Source organism: Antechinus flavipes, chromosome 1 (assembly GCF_016432865.1).
Source record: "Antechinus flavipes isolate AdamAnt ecotype Samford, QLD, Australia chromosome 1, AdamAnt_v2, whole genome shotgun sequence".
Classification (NCBI taxonomy): Eukaryota; Metazoa; Chordata; class Mammalia; order Dasyuromorphia; family Dasyuridae; genus Antechinus; species Antechinus flavipes.
In genome coordinates this window covers 694,053,752-694,067,509 of record NC_067398.1, presented here as the reverse complement: position 1 = coordinate 694,067,509, position 13,758 = coordinate 694,053,752, and the positions used below count along the sequence as shown (strand labels likewise).

Sequence of the window (13,758 nt, the reverse complement as noted above, 5' to 3'; positions counted from 1 at the left end):
ATATTCTTTGTTCAACTTCCTATTTCTAACTGAAATATCTGTTTTAGAGGGCTCCCCAGCCCTGATGGTCTCTGTTCTAACAATCTATTTCTAACTGAAACATTGTATTTTAGGGCTCCCCAGCCCTGATATCCTCTGTTCTAACAGAAGCACTGGGGGTTTTAGGGCTCCCCAGCCCTGATATTCTCTTTTATAACATCCTATTTCTAACTGAAATATCCTGTTTTAGGGCTCCCCAGCCCTGATATTCTCTGTTCTTACAGAAGCACTGGGTTTTAGGGCTTCCCCAGCCCTGATGGTCTCTGTTCCAACCATCTATTTCTAACTGAAACATTGTATTTTAGGGCTCCCCAGCTGTGATAGTCTCTGTTCTGATGTCCTATTTCTAATAGAAACATTGTATTTTAGGGCTCCCCAGCCCTGATGGTCTCTGTTCTAACAATCTATTTCTAACTGAAACATTGTATTTTAGGGCTTTCTAGCCCTGATAGTCTCTAACTGAAACATTGTGTTTTAGAGCTCCCCAGCTCTGGTAGTTTTTGTTCAATATCCTATTTCAAACTGAAACATTGTATTTTAGGGCCTTCCAGCCCTGATATTCTCTGTTTTAACAGAAACATTGTGTTTTAGGGCTCCCCAGCTCTGATAGTCTCTATTCTAACATCCTATTTCTAACAGAAACATTGTATTTTAGGGCTTTCTAGTTTTGATATTCTCTAACCAAAACATTGTGTTTTAGAGCTCCCCAGCTCTGATATTTTCTGTTCAACATCCTATTTCTAACGGAAACATTGTATTTTAGGGCTTTCCAGCCTTGATATTCTTTGTTTTAACAGAAGCACTGGGTTTTAGGGTTCCCCGGCCCTTATATTCTCTCTTCAGCATCCTATTTCTAACTGAAACGTCATTTTAGGGAGGGGAATGTTTATTTGTTCTTAAAAAATAGAATATTTTTTCCTGTCTGACTTTGATAGGGAACTCAGATATCTCAGAACAACTTGATGGAGTCAAAAGGCAGTGTCCATTTCTCTCTCTCTCTCTCTCTCTCTCTCTCTCTCTCTCTCTCATAGAACCACATGGTTCTGAGTAGAAATTGAGGCTGGAGCTGCCAGCACCACGGCTGCAGCCTTTGTGTCCACTAGATGGCACCGGCCTCAAGCCACTGGCGAAAGTGGAGCCGGTGCAGGTCTCTGGCTGCAACTGGACACCTTTGTTCCTGCCTGGGTGACTGGGGTCAAAGACCAGAATATTCGCCAGCAGCGCCAAGGTGGCGGGGACCCCTGATTGCTGTGGACCTTCCTTGCTTGCTTTGGGTGACAAGGCTTCCCCAGCTTACAGGATGGCCCAGCAGTAGTGGAAGGGATCCGGTCACCTTCCTGGCTGGAGTGGGCCTCCTGCTCCTGGCCTGAGTCAGTACGTGGTCAGCACAGGACGATGCAGCCGCTGGATGAATTGGTTTTAGTTTGACTCTCCTTATTTGTTACGAGGGAGATTCCCTTAGGATTGAGGGAGTCCCAACTGGGAAATAACAGTGATGTAAGAAGGAAAGTATCAGGGAAACACTTTGAAAAGGGGGGGAGGGCACAAAGACCAATAAATTGTGGTCTGTGCACAGAATGGCTTATCAGAAGTGACAGATGTGGACTATGCAAGAAAGATTCATGAATGGGTGAAAAAGGAAATAAGCAACCTCAGAAAAACTCCTGTGATGTAAATGAAAAGAGTGGCTAGGTGGCTTTGTAGGTGGAGTACCCCAAGTTCAAATCCAGCCTCACACTAGCTTGGTGACTTTTCCCTGTTTACCATGATTCACTGGGGCAGCAAATAGCAAACCCACCAGTATCTTTGCCGAGAAAACTCTTCGTCTGTGGGGTCATGAAGAGCTGGACATAACAAAAACAAATGAAAAGAACTAAAATGTATGAAACAAAACAAAATTTAATTATAATAGTGACGTTAGTCCCTATAAACGAACAGGTTTGGTGGATAAGAGCAAATATTAACATTCAAATCCTGCCTCAGACTATTGCTAATTGTATGACCTTGGGCTAGTCACTTAACCCTGTTTGCCTCAGTTTCCCTATTTGAAAATGGGAACAATAATAGCACTTGCTTCACAGGTTGTTTTGAGGATCCAATAACATAACACGTCAAGCTTTTGCTATAATGTGCTATAAAAATGCTGGCTATTATTATGAATAAAAAGAGACATGAAAGTACACTCCCATCTCTGCTGGAGAGGTGAGGAATGGGGGTGTGTGTGATTTTTTTTAAGTGCCTGCTATATACCAGAATCTGTGCACTTTATAAATGTTTCATTTGAGATAGACACATATTCATGTGTAAATATTGGTTAGCTTTGTGAAGCTAGGTCATTTATTATTTCCTATCCACTCTTCTAGTGGGGAGGAGGACCCTTTGTCCAGAAGAGGGGCCCCTCTGAGTACAGACAGATGAGGGTCGGTAAAGCTCTGGAACCAAAGGAGCGCCCAAGCCTCTCAGCCATTGTCCAGAACCAGAGGGAGGCCCCCCCTCCCAGCGGATGGTTGGCGGGAAGGTGTTGACTTCCCAAACTGACTTTAGATATTACTATTGCAATTGAATATTGCCAGGACTATTGTTTATTATTATTACTATTGGATATTGCCGTTGTATTTGACGAGAGCTTTTTCTTGTTTCTTTCAGATACTTCTGATGAGCAGAATTCACAGTCCTCAATGGAAAATTCAATGAACAGTTCGGAGAAAGTCGAAATGCAACCCTCTGGGGACAACGATATAACCACAGAAGCATCAAATAACTCTCAGGTGCTCTCACTTTCCCGGGGCTTTTGTTTGAAGAAGGGGAGGGCACTTTAAAGAGGCATTATTCTCACTGATTTTTATCAGTGTTTGACGTCAAAGCGGGCTCCAGTGTTAAGTCAAAGACTTCAGCCCCGTTATTTATTTGTGCCTTTTTATTCCCCCGCTTTGTGCCTTGGTCTGAGCTGTTGAAGAAGCTGTCTCTTGTCAGTAACATAATGGAGTTAAAAAGAGCCGAATTCAAAGTCAGCCTCAGACACTTACGAGCTGGGTGACCCTGGGCAAGTCCTTTCACCCTCAGTTTCTTCATCTGTAAGATGGAAATGATAATGGCACCTTCCTCCCAGTGTCATGAGGATAAATGGAAGGAACATTTATAAAGCATTTTGCAAACCTTTTAGACACTATATAAATACAAATGATTGTTAGTAGTATTATTAGTATTATCATTCCTAGGACCAGTGAACCCAAACTCCCTCTTCTAGAACTAATCAAAACCAAGAGCTCTGAATTAGGGCATTTGCTTCCTGGACCTTGAAGAGGAGTTGTTGACTCTTAATCCCAGACTGGTCCCAGTGGCTAGAGAAGGGTTTCTTCACCCAGGGCCCATCCACGTTTTTTTTTTTTAAAGAGATTTTTTAGTGACTGGATCGTTTTGGCAGCCTAGTAAAGATCCCTTCTCAGAAGAGGTTTTTTTTGGGAAGCAGTTAGACGGTGCAGAGGAAGAGTGCCAGGTTTGGAGTCAGGAGTTCAAATCTGATTTCACAGTGGCTGTGTGACCTTAGGCACTATCTTAACCTGTTTGCCTCAGTTTCCTCATCTGTAAAATGGGAATAATAGCGCCTGCCTCCCAAGATTGTGGCAAGAATCAAATGAGATAATACGATGCATCCAAAGCGCTTTGTAAAGCATGATGTAAATATCAGTTGTGATTACTAACCCACAAATCTCTCATAACAGCAGCTAAGGTCCTGGAGGTGGTCAGAGTGCCTTCTCTTTACCAGATCTTTTTTTAGTTTATGACAGTCTGAGATTGTGAGACTTGAGCCTTTTCTTTCTTTTTTTCTTTATTTAAAAAAAATTGATTTTATCATCACCTTCATTTCCTACTATCTGTGCAGAGCCAGCCACCTCTGCAAAGAAGGGAGGAAGAAAAATTCTAGTCTCTTCTCTTGGGCCAATTCTAAGATATCACACAATAAAATATATATTACAATAGGATTTAAAAGTATCCAAAGGACTGAGTTCAAGTCCAACTCCCACACTAATTTGTGTCCTTCAAAAAGCTATTTGACATTTTGGGGACCTCATATGTAAAATAGGAATAAAAATCTCTTCACAGGTCTCTTGTGAACAAATTTGTTATCTCAAGTGAGATAAATTGGTGAGAGGTATTTATTGGGCTTTGATTTACTATAGAAACCAAAATCTGAATTCAGAACCATTATACCAACTCCTCACAACTCTGGGAAGTAGTTGGTATTTTTATCTCCCTTTTAGGGTTGAGGAAACTCAGGCAAGGTTTGCCTGATTTACCAGGTCACATAGCTAGTAAACGTCTACTTAAATTGTTTTTCTTAGTTATTTCCACTCATAAAAACCACCTAATGTGCTAAGGGGTTTTTTGTTTTTTTGTTTGTTTGTTTTTTGTTGAGGCAATTGGGGTTAAGTGACTTGCCCAGGGTCACCCAGCTAGGAAGTGTAAGTATCTGAGATCAGATTTGAACTCAGGTCCTCCTGACTTCAGGGCTGGTGTGATGTGCTAAGGTTTTAAAGAAAGGGATTGTAATCTATAATTCTGAATTCCCAGCTTCCAGAAGAAAACCAGAGTGTTTCAGCCAGGATGTGATCCCTGCCATCTTTGTTGATCCAAATTCAGCCTTTTTTTTTTTTTTTTTAAAGAAAGTTTAAACCCAGTTTCTCCCTTGCACAGAGGCCACTGGAGACCACTGAGGGTGCATTTTCACACTGTCTAACCTAAATATTGCATTGTGATCTCATTCCTTTTTTTCTCTTTTGCCTCCCCTTCTTTCAGGATTCGGAAGGAGCACCACCTTCTAAAAAGATGAAACTAGAGGCTTCCCACCAAAATTCCGATGAGATTTAGACACGGAAGTAGATTTTTCCGATCCCATTTTTACCGAAGGTATACCAGTGGGGGCTTCACTCTAGAACACCCTGACCTACGCAGCTTCTCATGGATGAGAACAGAACTCCTAACTTTTTAAAAGTTTACTCAGCAAAAAAAAAAGAAAAAAAAAAGAAAAAAATTCCAAGGAGACCTAGGAAGATGTGACTTCTCTCAGACACTGAAAAAAATACAAAATGGAACACTGATTTATTTTATTTTTATTTTTTTTCCTGTGAAAGCAAACGTTCAGAAGTTCTAAGTTACTGTCTTTGGCAAGATTGGAGTCACCAACTCAGGAGGGTCTAATGCACTGTTTCTTTAAAAAAAAAAAAAAAAAAGGTCCCAGTTACATTTGTGTTGCTGCTGTATCTTTTCATTTCTCTATTTAACCATGTAAGATATTTAAGGATGGTACAGGTCAGTTACTTGCTTTTTTTCTTGATCGTTCCAGCAATTCCATCTGCTTTGTTTTTGTGCCTTGTGTCCCTGAGAATAGCTCTTGAGGTCTGATTTTTTCCCCCCTTCTCCTCAAAAACTCCCGCTCCCAATCCCACCCCTACCTCCCCACTTGCTTTTTGTGCCCTCTTGTTCCTAGGCTGCTGCCAACTCACTCGTGATCCCTGCTCCATCCTTACCTCGAGAGGGAGCAGAGATTGGAGGAAAAGCAGAAACATTAGCCATTTTCCCCCTTGGAGAAGCGGAGGAACCTGAGGTTGTGTGCACAGATTTGGGGTTTGAGCCATCCAGCCCTGAGCTCCGGCCCGGGTTCTGGAGGCCGGTGGGGATTTTCCCACCAGGTAGTAGGGCAGGGGTGGGGAGGAGGGGAGGTTCTCCCAAAGTAGCCTCCTCTCATGTCCCCAGAGAAGGGGTCTCTGGCTGGGGATGCTGCAACAGCTCCCCAATTTGCTGCTCTTTTTAAAATCTTTCTCTGGGAAGCAGAGCCCCCTTCTAGGGGACATCACCCCACCCCTCTCCATTTGGCCATAGCTTTGGGACCAGGTTAATGATTGTGCAAACCCCCCCTCCTTGAGACTTGTCCCGGCGCTTCCACTCCTCAGTCACCCTGAAATGCATTTCTTAGCCCTCCAAAGTGGAAAATGGCGTTTTTAGAAATTGATGTATTCTCTTCAGGCTCTGTACTTCAGGCTGGGGAAGAGGGAGGAGGATTGGGGGAGGCCAAGAGGAGCTGGTGCTGACCTCACTTTTCATAGGATGTTGCTTGGGTTTGCCCTCTGCCTCCTCCCAGCCGTCACCCTTCCATCCTGCCAGAGCCAAACCCCTCCTTTTTTGTTTATTCCTTCTGGCCCAGCAGAAAGGGCATCCTTCAAACAGCTAATGTCTCCGCTAGAAACTGGGCTGTGAGTGGAGGGAGATAATAACCTTTGTGCCCTATTGGGAGAACAGCATCAATACTGTTTCCTTCGGTTCAACTGCAAGTGCCCCTTCTGGGTATGGTTAGGAAAGCTGGCTCCCCTGGGGAGACATTCCGGCTTCCTGGCTCCTGTGGAACAGAAGCCTGTGGTTCGGTCTCGGACTTTGGAATCTCTCTTCTCAGCATTCTCTTTTACAGCCTTTCCAGTTGTGGATTCTCTCTGGAAGTCCATCCCTTTTACTCCAGTGACACTTCCTCCAGGCGGCTGACCTGACCGCCAGAGTCTCCAGGCTTGATTTTCTATGACTTTCCAAGGGGGTCTGGCTTTTCTTTTTTAAATAAGTCTATTCCTGCACTTCGAGAAAAAAAAAAAAGTTTAAAAAAGGAAAAAAAAAAGTTCCTGCATTTCAAATACCTCATGCAAAATTTCTCCTTCAATAAAGGGAAAACAACTCAATCTTGAATTTTGAGTTAGTGATGCTCAAACGGTAGCTCTCTTTTTAAAACTTAAATAACAAACATCCTCGTATCCATGAATTTTTCTCCCCTGGGCAGACATTCGTGCTGTGAGAACTGTGCATTGCAATTTCTAAAAAACGAAGGAAATAACCTCGATTCTCCTTTCACTTGGTGAGGTAAAAGGCTTTATCTGCAAACCCTACGATGACCTTTGATTCCGGCTCATCTCTGTTTGGATGATATGAAGGTGCATTTGGAGCTTTCTTTCCTTTTCTTTTGGGAGACTAGAGGTTCCGATACAGACAGCCAGAGGAAAAGTGGGTTTTTTGTTTTGTTTTTTGTTTGCTTGTTTTTTAAAGAAAGGGCGAAGTTCGTTGGGGTCGTTCGTATCTCTTCAGCGCCATCCCCTCTCGAGGACCCGATGGAGCGAGATGGAGCAGGGATGAAACGCTGAGACCGTCGCTAGTCTTTCTCTGAAGTGCCTGAAAGCAGGAATGGACCCGCTGCCACACTCGGGGAAAAGGGGGTCTTGTCGGATCCCAGCGGTCAGGAGGGCGCTCCGAAAGACACGGGCAAACACGGGCTGGCCTGCCCTGGGCTTGACGGTGACCGAAAGTTTTTCTGCTGACCATGTTTTAGAAATAGTGCAAAAATCCAGACGTGCTTCCTGGGCGGAGCTCACCGAGCCATCCCGTCCCCGCCACCCGGCATAAAGGGATCTGCGGCTTGAGCAGCGGGCAGGGAGAGAGGCCCACGGGCCTTCCGCGCAGATCGGCCCCTCCCGGGATGAACCTGACCGTGTTCCCCGGGGGAGGGGCCCGTTTCGTGCTGGACGCCGCAGTGACACATTCCAAATAGTGCTGGCACTTCATGAAACCAACCATCAGTGACCCTCGCGGCAGTTAGGGTCTCCCTTCTGGGTGGTGACCTCCTTTCATAAAAGTGTAATGGTTTGGAATGTCAGTTATCTCCAAGGACCTGTTAGAAGGTGTAAAGATTTTTTTTTTTCAAATCGTTTTGGGTTTTGTTTTTTTGGGTTTTTTTGGTTCATTTCCCCCCCACCTCCAACCCCTCATGATTTTTTTTCTGGTGTGTTGTATAGAGGTATGATTTTTTTTCCCCACTTATTTATTCCATCAGTAGATATGGTTTGTACAATGTACAATGACTCCCATTTAAAAAAATAAAAGAAAAAAATTAAAACATGAATGCCATATCCCTGTTGTCTTGTGTTTGTTGAGTCAGAATCCGCTATAGTAGGAAGAAAGGCCTCCAGGAGCCCAGGTGGAAACCCACCTCCAATTTGGTCCTAGCGGAGCAGCCCAGGTCGCAGCTAAATGACGGCCTCAGGTCAGCTGGGGAAGTATCGGAGGCAAGAGCTCAGCTGGGTTGTTCTGACTCAGTCAGACGCATTTACGAAGGGTCTCCCGTGTGCCTGGCTTTCAGGACAAAGAAACACGCCAGAATCTCTGCGAGGAAAACCAGACGGGGTTACCGGGTTGGGTGTGACCGGAACAAGTAAAGAGCTGGACTGTGTTCAGCTGTACGGGACGTTCAGGGCTACGGGACAGCCCTCAGCCACGAGGGGCTTCTGTCCTGGTCCCGGCCCAGAGCTCAGGAGCTGGGTGCTGGTTTCTGAGTCCCTACGGCCCCCGGGGCAGAGACAGCACTGACAGACCTTGACAATTCCAATTAACTGCAGAACTGTGAAGCCTCATAAAAATGGCTGGCACCAGGTCTAGGAGAGCCCGCTTACCCTGGGAATTTGGCTACAAGACGGGTGACATTCTACCTCCTGAATTATCACACTCCTCCAGAGCATCTTTGTCCTAGGAAATTCTGGCAAATCTCAGTGTCCCGTTTTACCTTTCTGCGCCCTCTGTGTGCCTCAGTTTCCTTGTCTGTAAAATGAGTGCTTTGCCCATTTCCTTCTCCAGCTCATTTTTCAGACCAGGAATTGTTAAGTGACTTGCTGTGATCTCATAGCTAATGGCTGAAGTCAGATTCGAACTCCTGAAGTTGAATTTTCCCGACTCCAGCCTTGGCACTCTGACCACTGTGCCGCCCGGCTGCCCACCCCAATTTACTCATCAAAGAAAAAAAATTGAAGTTTTTGTGTGACGTTCAAGGCCCTCCCAACCTGGCGCCTATCTATCCTCAGTAAACCTTATCTCAGATTATTATACATTAAGCACGGGAAGCTCCAGCCAAACTGGATTGCTGTTCCCCTAATCCTCTGAGGCTTTGTTTATACCATGAACCAACCAACAAGGATATGCTATAGTGACAGGCTCTGTGCTGGGTTCTGGGAAGACAAAGAAAAATTAAGTCATAATCTCTGCTCTCAGGAAGTTTACAATCTATCAGGAGAGCAAACGTGTATAGGACGGTCTAACAGTCTTAATGATGTTTTAACCTATTAAAACCACACTAAGACTTTTTGGGAAACCCTATATAAGTAAATACAAAAATAGATTCAGAGCCATTGGGGCTGGAGGAATAGGGGGAGGACATTAGTAATCGATGATTAAGCTTCAAAGAAAATAGGAGCCTAAGGAGTAAAAATGAGTGAAATTGAATCGAAAGTGAGTTTCTTGTCATGTCCAACTCTACGTGAGACCCATTTGGGGTTTTCTCGACAAAGTTACTGGGGTAATTTGTCACTTTCTTCTCCAGCTCATTTTACAGATGAGGAAACTGAGATACACAGGCTTAAATGGCAAGCTAGAGTTGAACTCGGGCAGATGATTTTCTTGATTCCAAGCATCTCCTTATATGAATAAGGAGATATATATATATATATATATATATATATAAATTACATAAGGTTATATATGAAGAAGACTTATTCAAAGACCACCACATAGGTGAAGCCTTTCTTTGATCAGTAATTGCCACCCAAGATAATTTTTTTTGACACTAAAGCTTTTTATTTTCAAAAGACACATGGATCATTTTTCAATATTGACTCTTATAAAACCTTGTGCTCCAAATTTTCCCCTCCTTTCCCCCATCCCCTCCTTTAGATAGCAAATAATCCAGTATAAGTTATACATATTAAAATATATGTTAAATCCAATATGTGTAAATAGATTTATACAATTATCTTGCTGCCTGCCCACTATTATGCTAAGTGCTGGAGATGAAAAAAGGCAGAAACTACAGTCCCTGCCCTCAAGGAGGTCCCAGCCTAAAGAATTCAAAAGGCTAATAAAGACTAGCTATGGTATTAGATAAGTTGGAGAGAATAGTGTTAGAAACTTGCAATAATCAATAACATTATAAATAGGTAATCAATAGAAAGAAGGCGCTAACATTTGTTCTCCTCTAACGCAGGTGAGTACGTTAGTGTTAGAAATTAGCAATAATCAATAATGTTATAAATGGAAGGTAATCATTAGAAAGAAGGTGCTAACATTTGTTCTGCTCTAACGCAAGTGGATACGCTAGTGTTAGAAATTAGCAATAATCAATAATGTTATAAATGGGAGATAATCAATAGAAAGAAGGCGCTAACATTTGTTCTGCTCTCTAATGCAAGTGGGTACTTTAGTGTTAGAAATTGGCAATAATCAATAATGTTATAAATGGGAGGTGATCAGTAGAAAGAAGGCACTAACATTTGTTCTGCCCCTCTCTAAGGCAGGTGGCTTCTTTCCTGAGTTTTTGTCTCCTGGTCTCCTAGACTTTAAGCCTGATGAGGGCAGACAGGGTTTCTCTAAATTTTGCATCTTCCCCCAGCCCTTAGCACAATGCCCTGTACACAGCAGGCATTTAATAAAGAATGGGATTGAGTTTGAATAGGGCAAGGATTCATGCATGAGATTTGGGATCAGGAAAGTGACTCAATATTCAGCTCAGACTCCACCACATCTTCCAGTTGCTTCCTGGAGCTTATCTCCCTGGAAATAGAAGCCATTCCTCGTTGATCATGTCTTTCAACAGCCCATTAAGTGTAGAAAACCCTCCACACTGGGGATCCTGACATGGGATACAGGAGTTTCTCACCAGGGGCTCTGTCCTAGTTAGGATCTTCATGTGCCCCATGGCAACCCACTAGCTCAGTCCTTGGAATTGCACGGCACTCAACGGTGCATTTATTAAGCATTTACTGTAATCTAGGCAATACTTTACAAGACAAAAATACTGTTTCTGTTCTCTGGGAGCTCACAGTCTAATGGGACAGATGCCATGTAAATTGGATACGATACACAGAAGAGATGGAAGGAAATCTTGCAGGAGAAGGTACTGCTGAAGGGAAATGTCTCCTGAAAGTAAGCTTTTAGGCTGAGTTCTGAAAGAAGGCAGGAAAAGCAAGAGTTGGAAATGGAGGGAAGGGCATCAGTGACCAGTGCAAAGGTGCAGAGAGAGATGGGATGTTGTACATGAGGAACAGCAATAGATTAAACGGATTAAAGCTTATGGACGGGAGTAAGATATCTGACAACTGACAATATAATAAGGGGACAGCATATGGAAGCTTTAAAATCCAAGTGGGATTTCCCATTTAATCCTGAAGGTAATAGGGAGCCACTGGCTATCAAGCAGTCACACTACAATTCTGAAGGATCACTTTGACAGTCCAGGACTACCTGCAGTGAGGAGAGACTTGAGAGAACAACCTAGAAGATTATTGTGATTTTTCATTCAGGTGAGAAAAGACAAAAGTCTTCTCCCTTTGAAGAGAAGGGAACATAACAGTGATCCAGAAATCTTAATTCAGTTTAATATTTAGGCATTTGGGACATTCTGATAGTGAAAAGAGAGGAAGGAAACATGCATATATTAAGTACCTACTGTATATCAGGCACTATGAGAAATACTTTACAACTATGATCTCATGTGATCCACAACAATCCTGAGAGGTAGATGTTATTATTGTCAACAGTTTACAATTAAGGAAACAAAAATAGATAGGGGCTTAAGTGCCTTGTCTGAAACATACATTTAGTAAGTACCTACTGTATATCAGGCATTATGAGACATACTTTACAAATATGATCTCATGTGATCCCCAATAACCCCTGGGAGGCCAGTAAATGTCTGAGGATGGATTTGAACTCAGCTCTTCCTGTTTTCTGGCCTGGTGCTCTATCCTGAGTCACCTAGATGTCTTCCAAAGGCCCTTACTTCCTATATGAACTTGAGTAAGTCCTTTCATTTCTCTGGGCCTCAGTTTTCCTACCTGTGAAATGAAGAGGTTTACGAGAGATGACCTTCAATGTTCCTTCTAGCTCTAAATTCATGATTCCACATTTCCCAGGGGATCCAGTGACAGCCTAAGCCTAGTCCTGAAGGACATGGGACTTCTGGATAAGACCAGAGTTCAAATCCTGCCTCAGATATTCACTAGTTGTATCTCTAGGGCCAAGCTACTTAATTTCTATGGTCCTCAGTTTCCTTTTCTGTAAAATGAGGATGATCATAGCTCCTATTTCCCAGGGCAATTTCAAACATCAAATGAGGTAATAAAGTACACTACAAAATAGTCTATGTTTATTGTCATTAACCCATGCTATATATTAGTACACATAATCTAATCTATTGATTACCTCTCATTTATAACATTATTGATTACTGCCAGTTTCTAACACTAAAGTAGCTGCCTACATTAAAGAGGGCAGAACAAATGTTAGCGCCTTCTTTCTATTGATTACTTCCTATTTATAACATTATTGATTATTGCCAGTTTCTTTTTTTTCTTTTTTTCTTTTTTAATTATAGCCTTTTATTTTCAAGTTATATGCATGGGTAATTTTACTGCATTGAAGATTGCCAAACCTTTTGTTCCAATTTTTTCCCTCCTTCCCCCCACCCCCTCCTCTAGATGGCAGGTTGACCAATACATGTTAAATATGTTAAAGTATAAATTAAATATGATATAAGTATACATGTCCAAACAGTTATTTTGCTGTACAAAAAGAGTCAGACTTTGAAATAGTGTACAATTAGCCTGTGAAGGAAATCCAAAATGCAGGCGGACAAAAATAGAGGGATTGGGAATTCTATGTAGTGGTTCATATTCATCTCCCAGAGTTCTTTTGCTGGGTGTAGCTGGTTCAGTTCATTACTGCTCTATTGGATCTGATTTGGTTCATCTCATTGTTGAAGAGAGTCATGTCCATCAGGATTGATCATCATATAGTATTGTTGTTGAAGTATATAATAATCTCCTGGTCCTGCTCATTTCACTCAGCATCACTTCATGTAAGTCTCTCCAGGCCTTTCTGAAATCATCCTGTTGGTCATTTCTTACCGAACAATAGATTATTACCAGTTTCTAACACTAAACCAACTATCTGCATTAGAGAGGGGCAGAACAAATGTTAGTGCCTTCTTTCTGTCTGTGTGCTGGTGTTCAATCATCCAGTTGTATCCCACGTGTCATGATTCCATAGCACATGAAGTCTAAGGGATTTTCTTGGCAAAGATGCTGGAGCTATTTCCTTCTCCATTGGATTAAGGCAAAACAGAAATTAAATGATTGGCCCAAGATCACACAGCTTGTCACTGAATCTCCCTTAAGCCCCAGTTCCTCATCTATGAAAGCTGGATGGCTTGTGAAGCTCTTTTAGCTTTCGCTATAAGGCCCTAGGAGCCCATCAAGCCAAAGGGTTTCCCTGGACCTCTGAGGAAGCGCTTACACAGACAGACTGACTGAGGGAAGACTGCTCTCCTTTCCCCTAAGACTGTGATGTTGGTGGAGGAAGAGAGGAATAATGATCATCCTCTGCCAGCAGCTTCTAGGAAAACTGGTTCCTTTGGGAAGAGGAAATGTATGAATTTAGCCATGAGCACCCCTGCCGCTGTTCGGATAACAGATGCTTGATGCTTTATCTAAATGGCCCAGCTCTACCTGAAGCTTTATTACTATGTCCTTTTAATTAGGTTTTTTAGCAATAAGTGTTGACTAAATCATGCCGTGCATTTCTTGGTGAATCACTTGGAAGGGAGTGAGAAAAGACTCTTAATGGGAAATGGGACACACGCTATCC

General features: G+C 42.7%; 1 protein-coding gene across 2 annotated transcripts in view; it reads left to right on the top strand.

The window, feature by feature from the left end:
* BCL7A (BAF chromatin remodeling complex subunit BCL7A) overlaps positions 1–7,972 on the top strand; it is a 38,526-nt gene extending 30,554 nt beyond the window's left edge. For both annotated transcript variants that reach the window (XM_051972728.1, XM_051972727.1), the window contains exons 5-6: positions 2,686–2,807; positions 4,837–7,972. In XM_051972728.1, the coding sequence (XP_051828688.1) occupies positions 2,686–2,807; positions 4,837–4,908 (194 nt within the window). In that variant the 3' untranslated portion in view covers positions 4,909–7,972. The remainder of the gene's footprint in view (positions 1–2,685; positions 2,808–4,836) is intronic.
* The last annotated feature ends 5,786 nt before the right edge of the window (positions 7,973–13,758 follow it).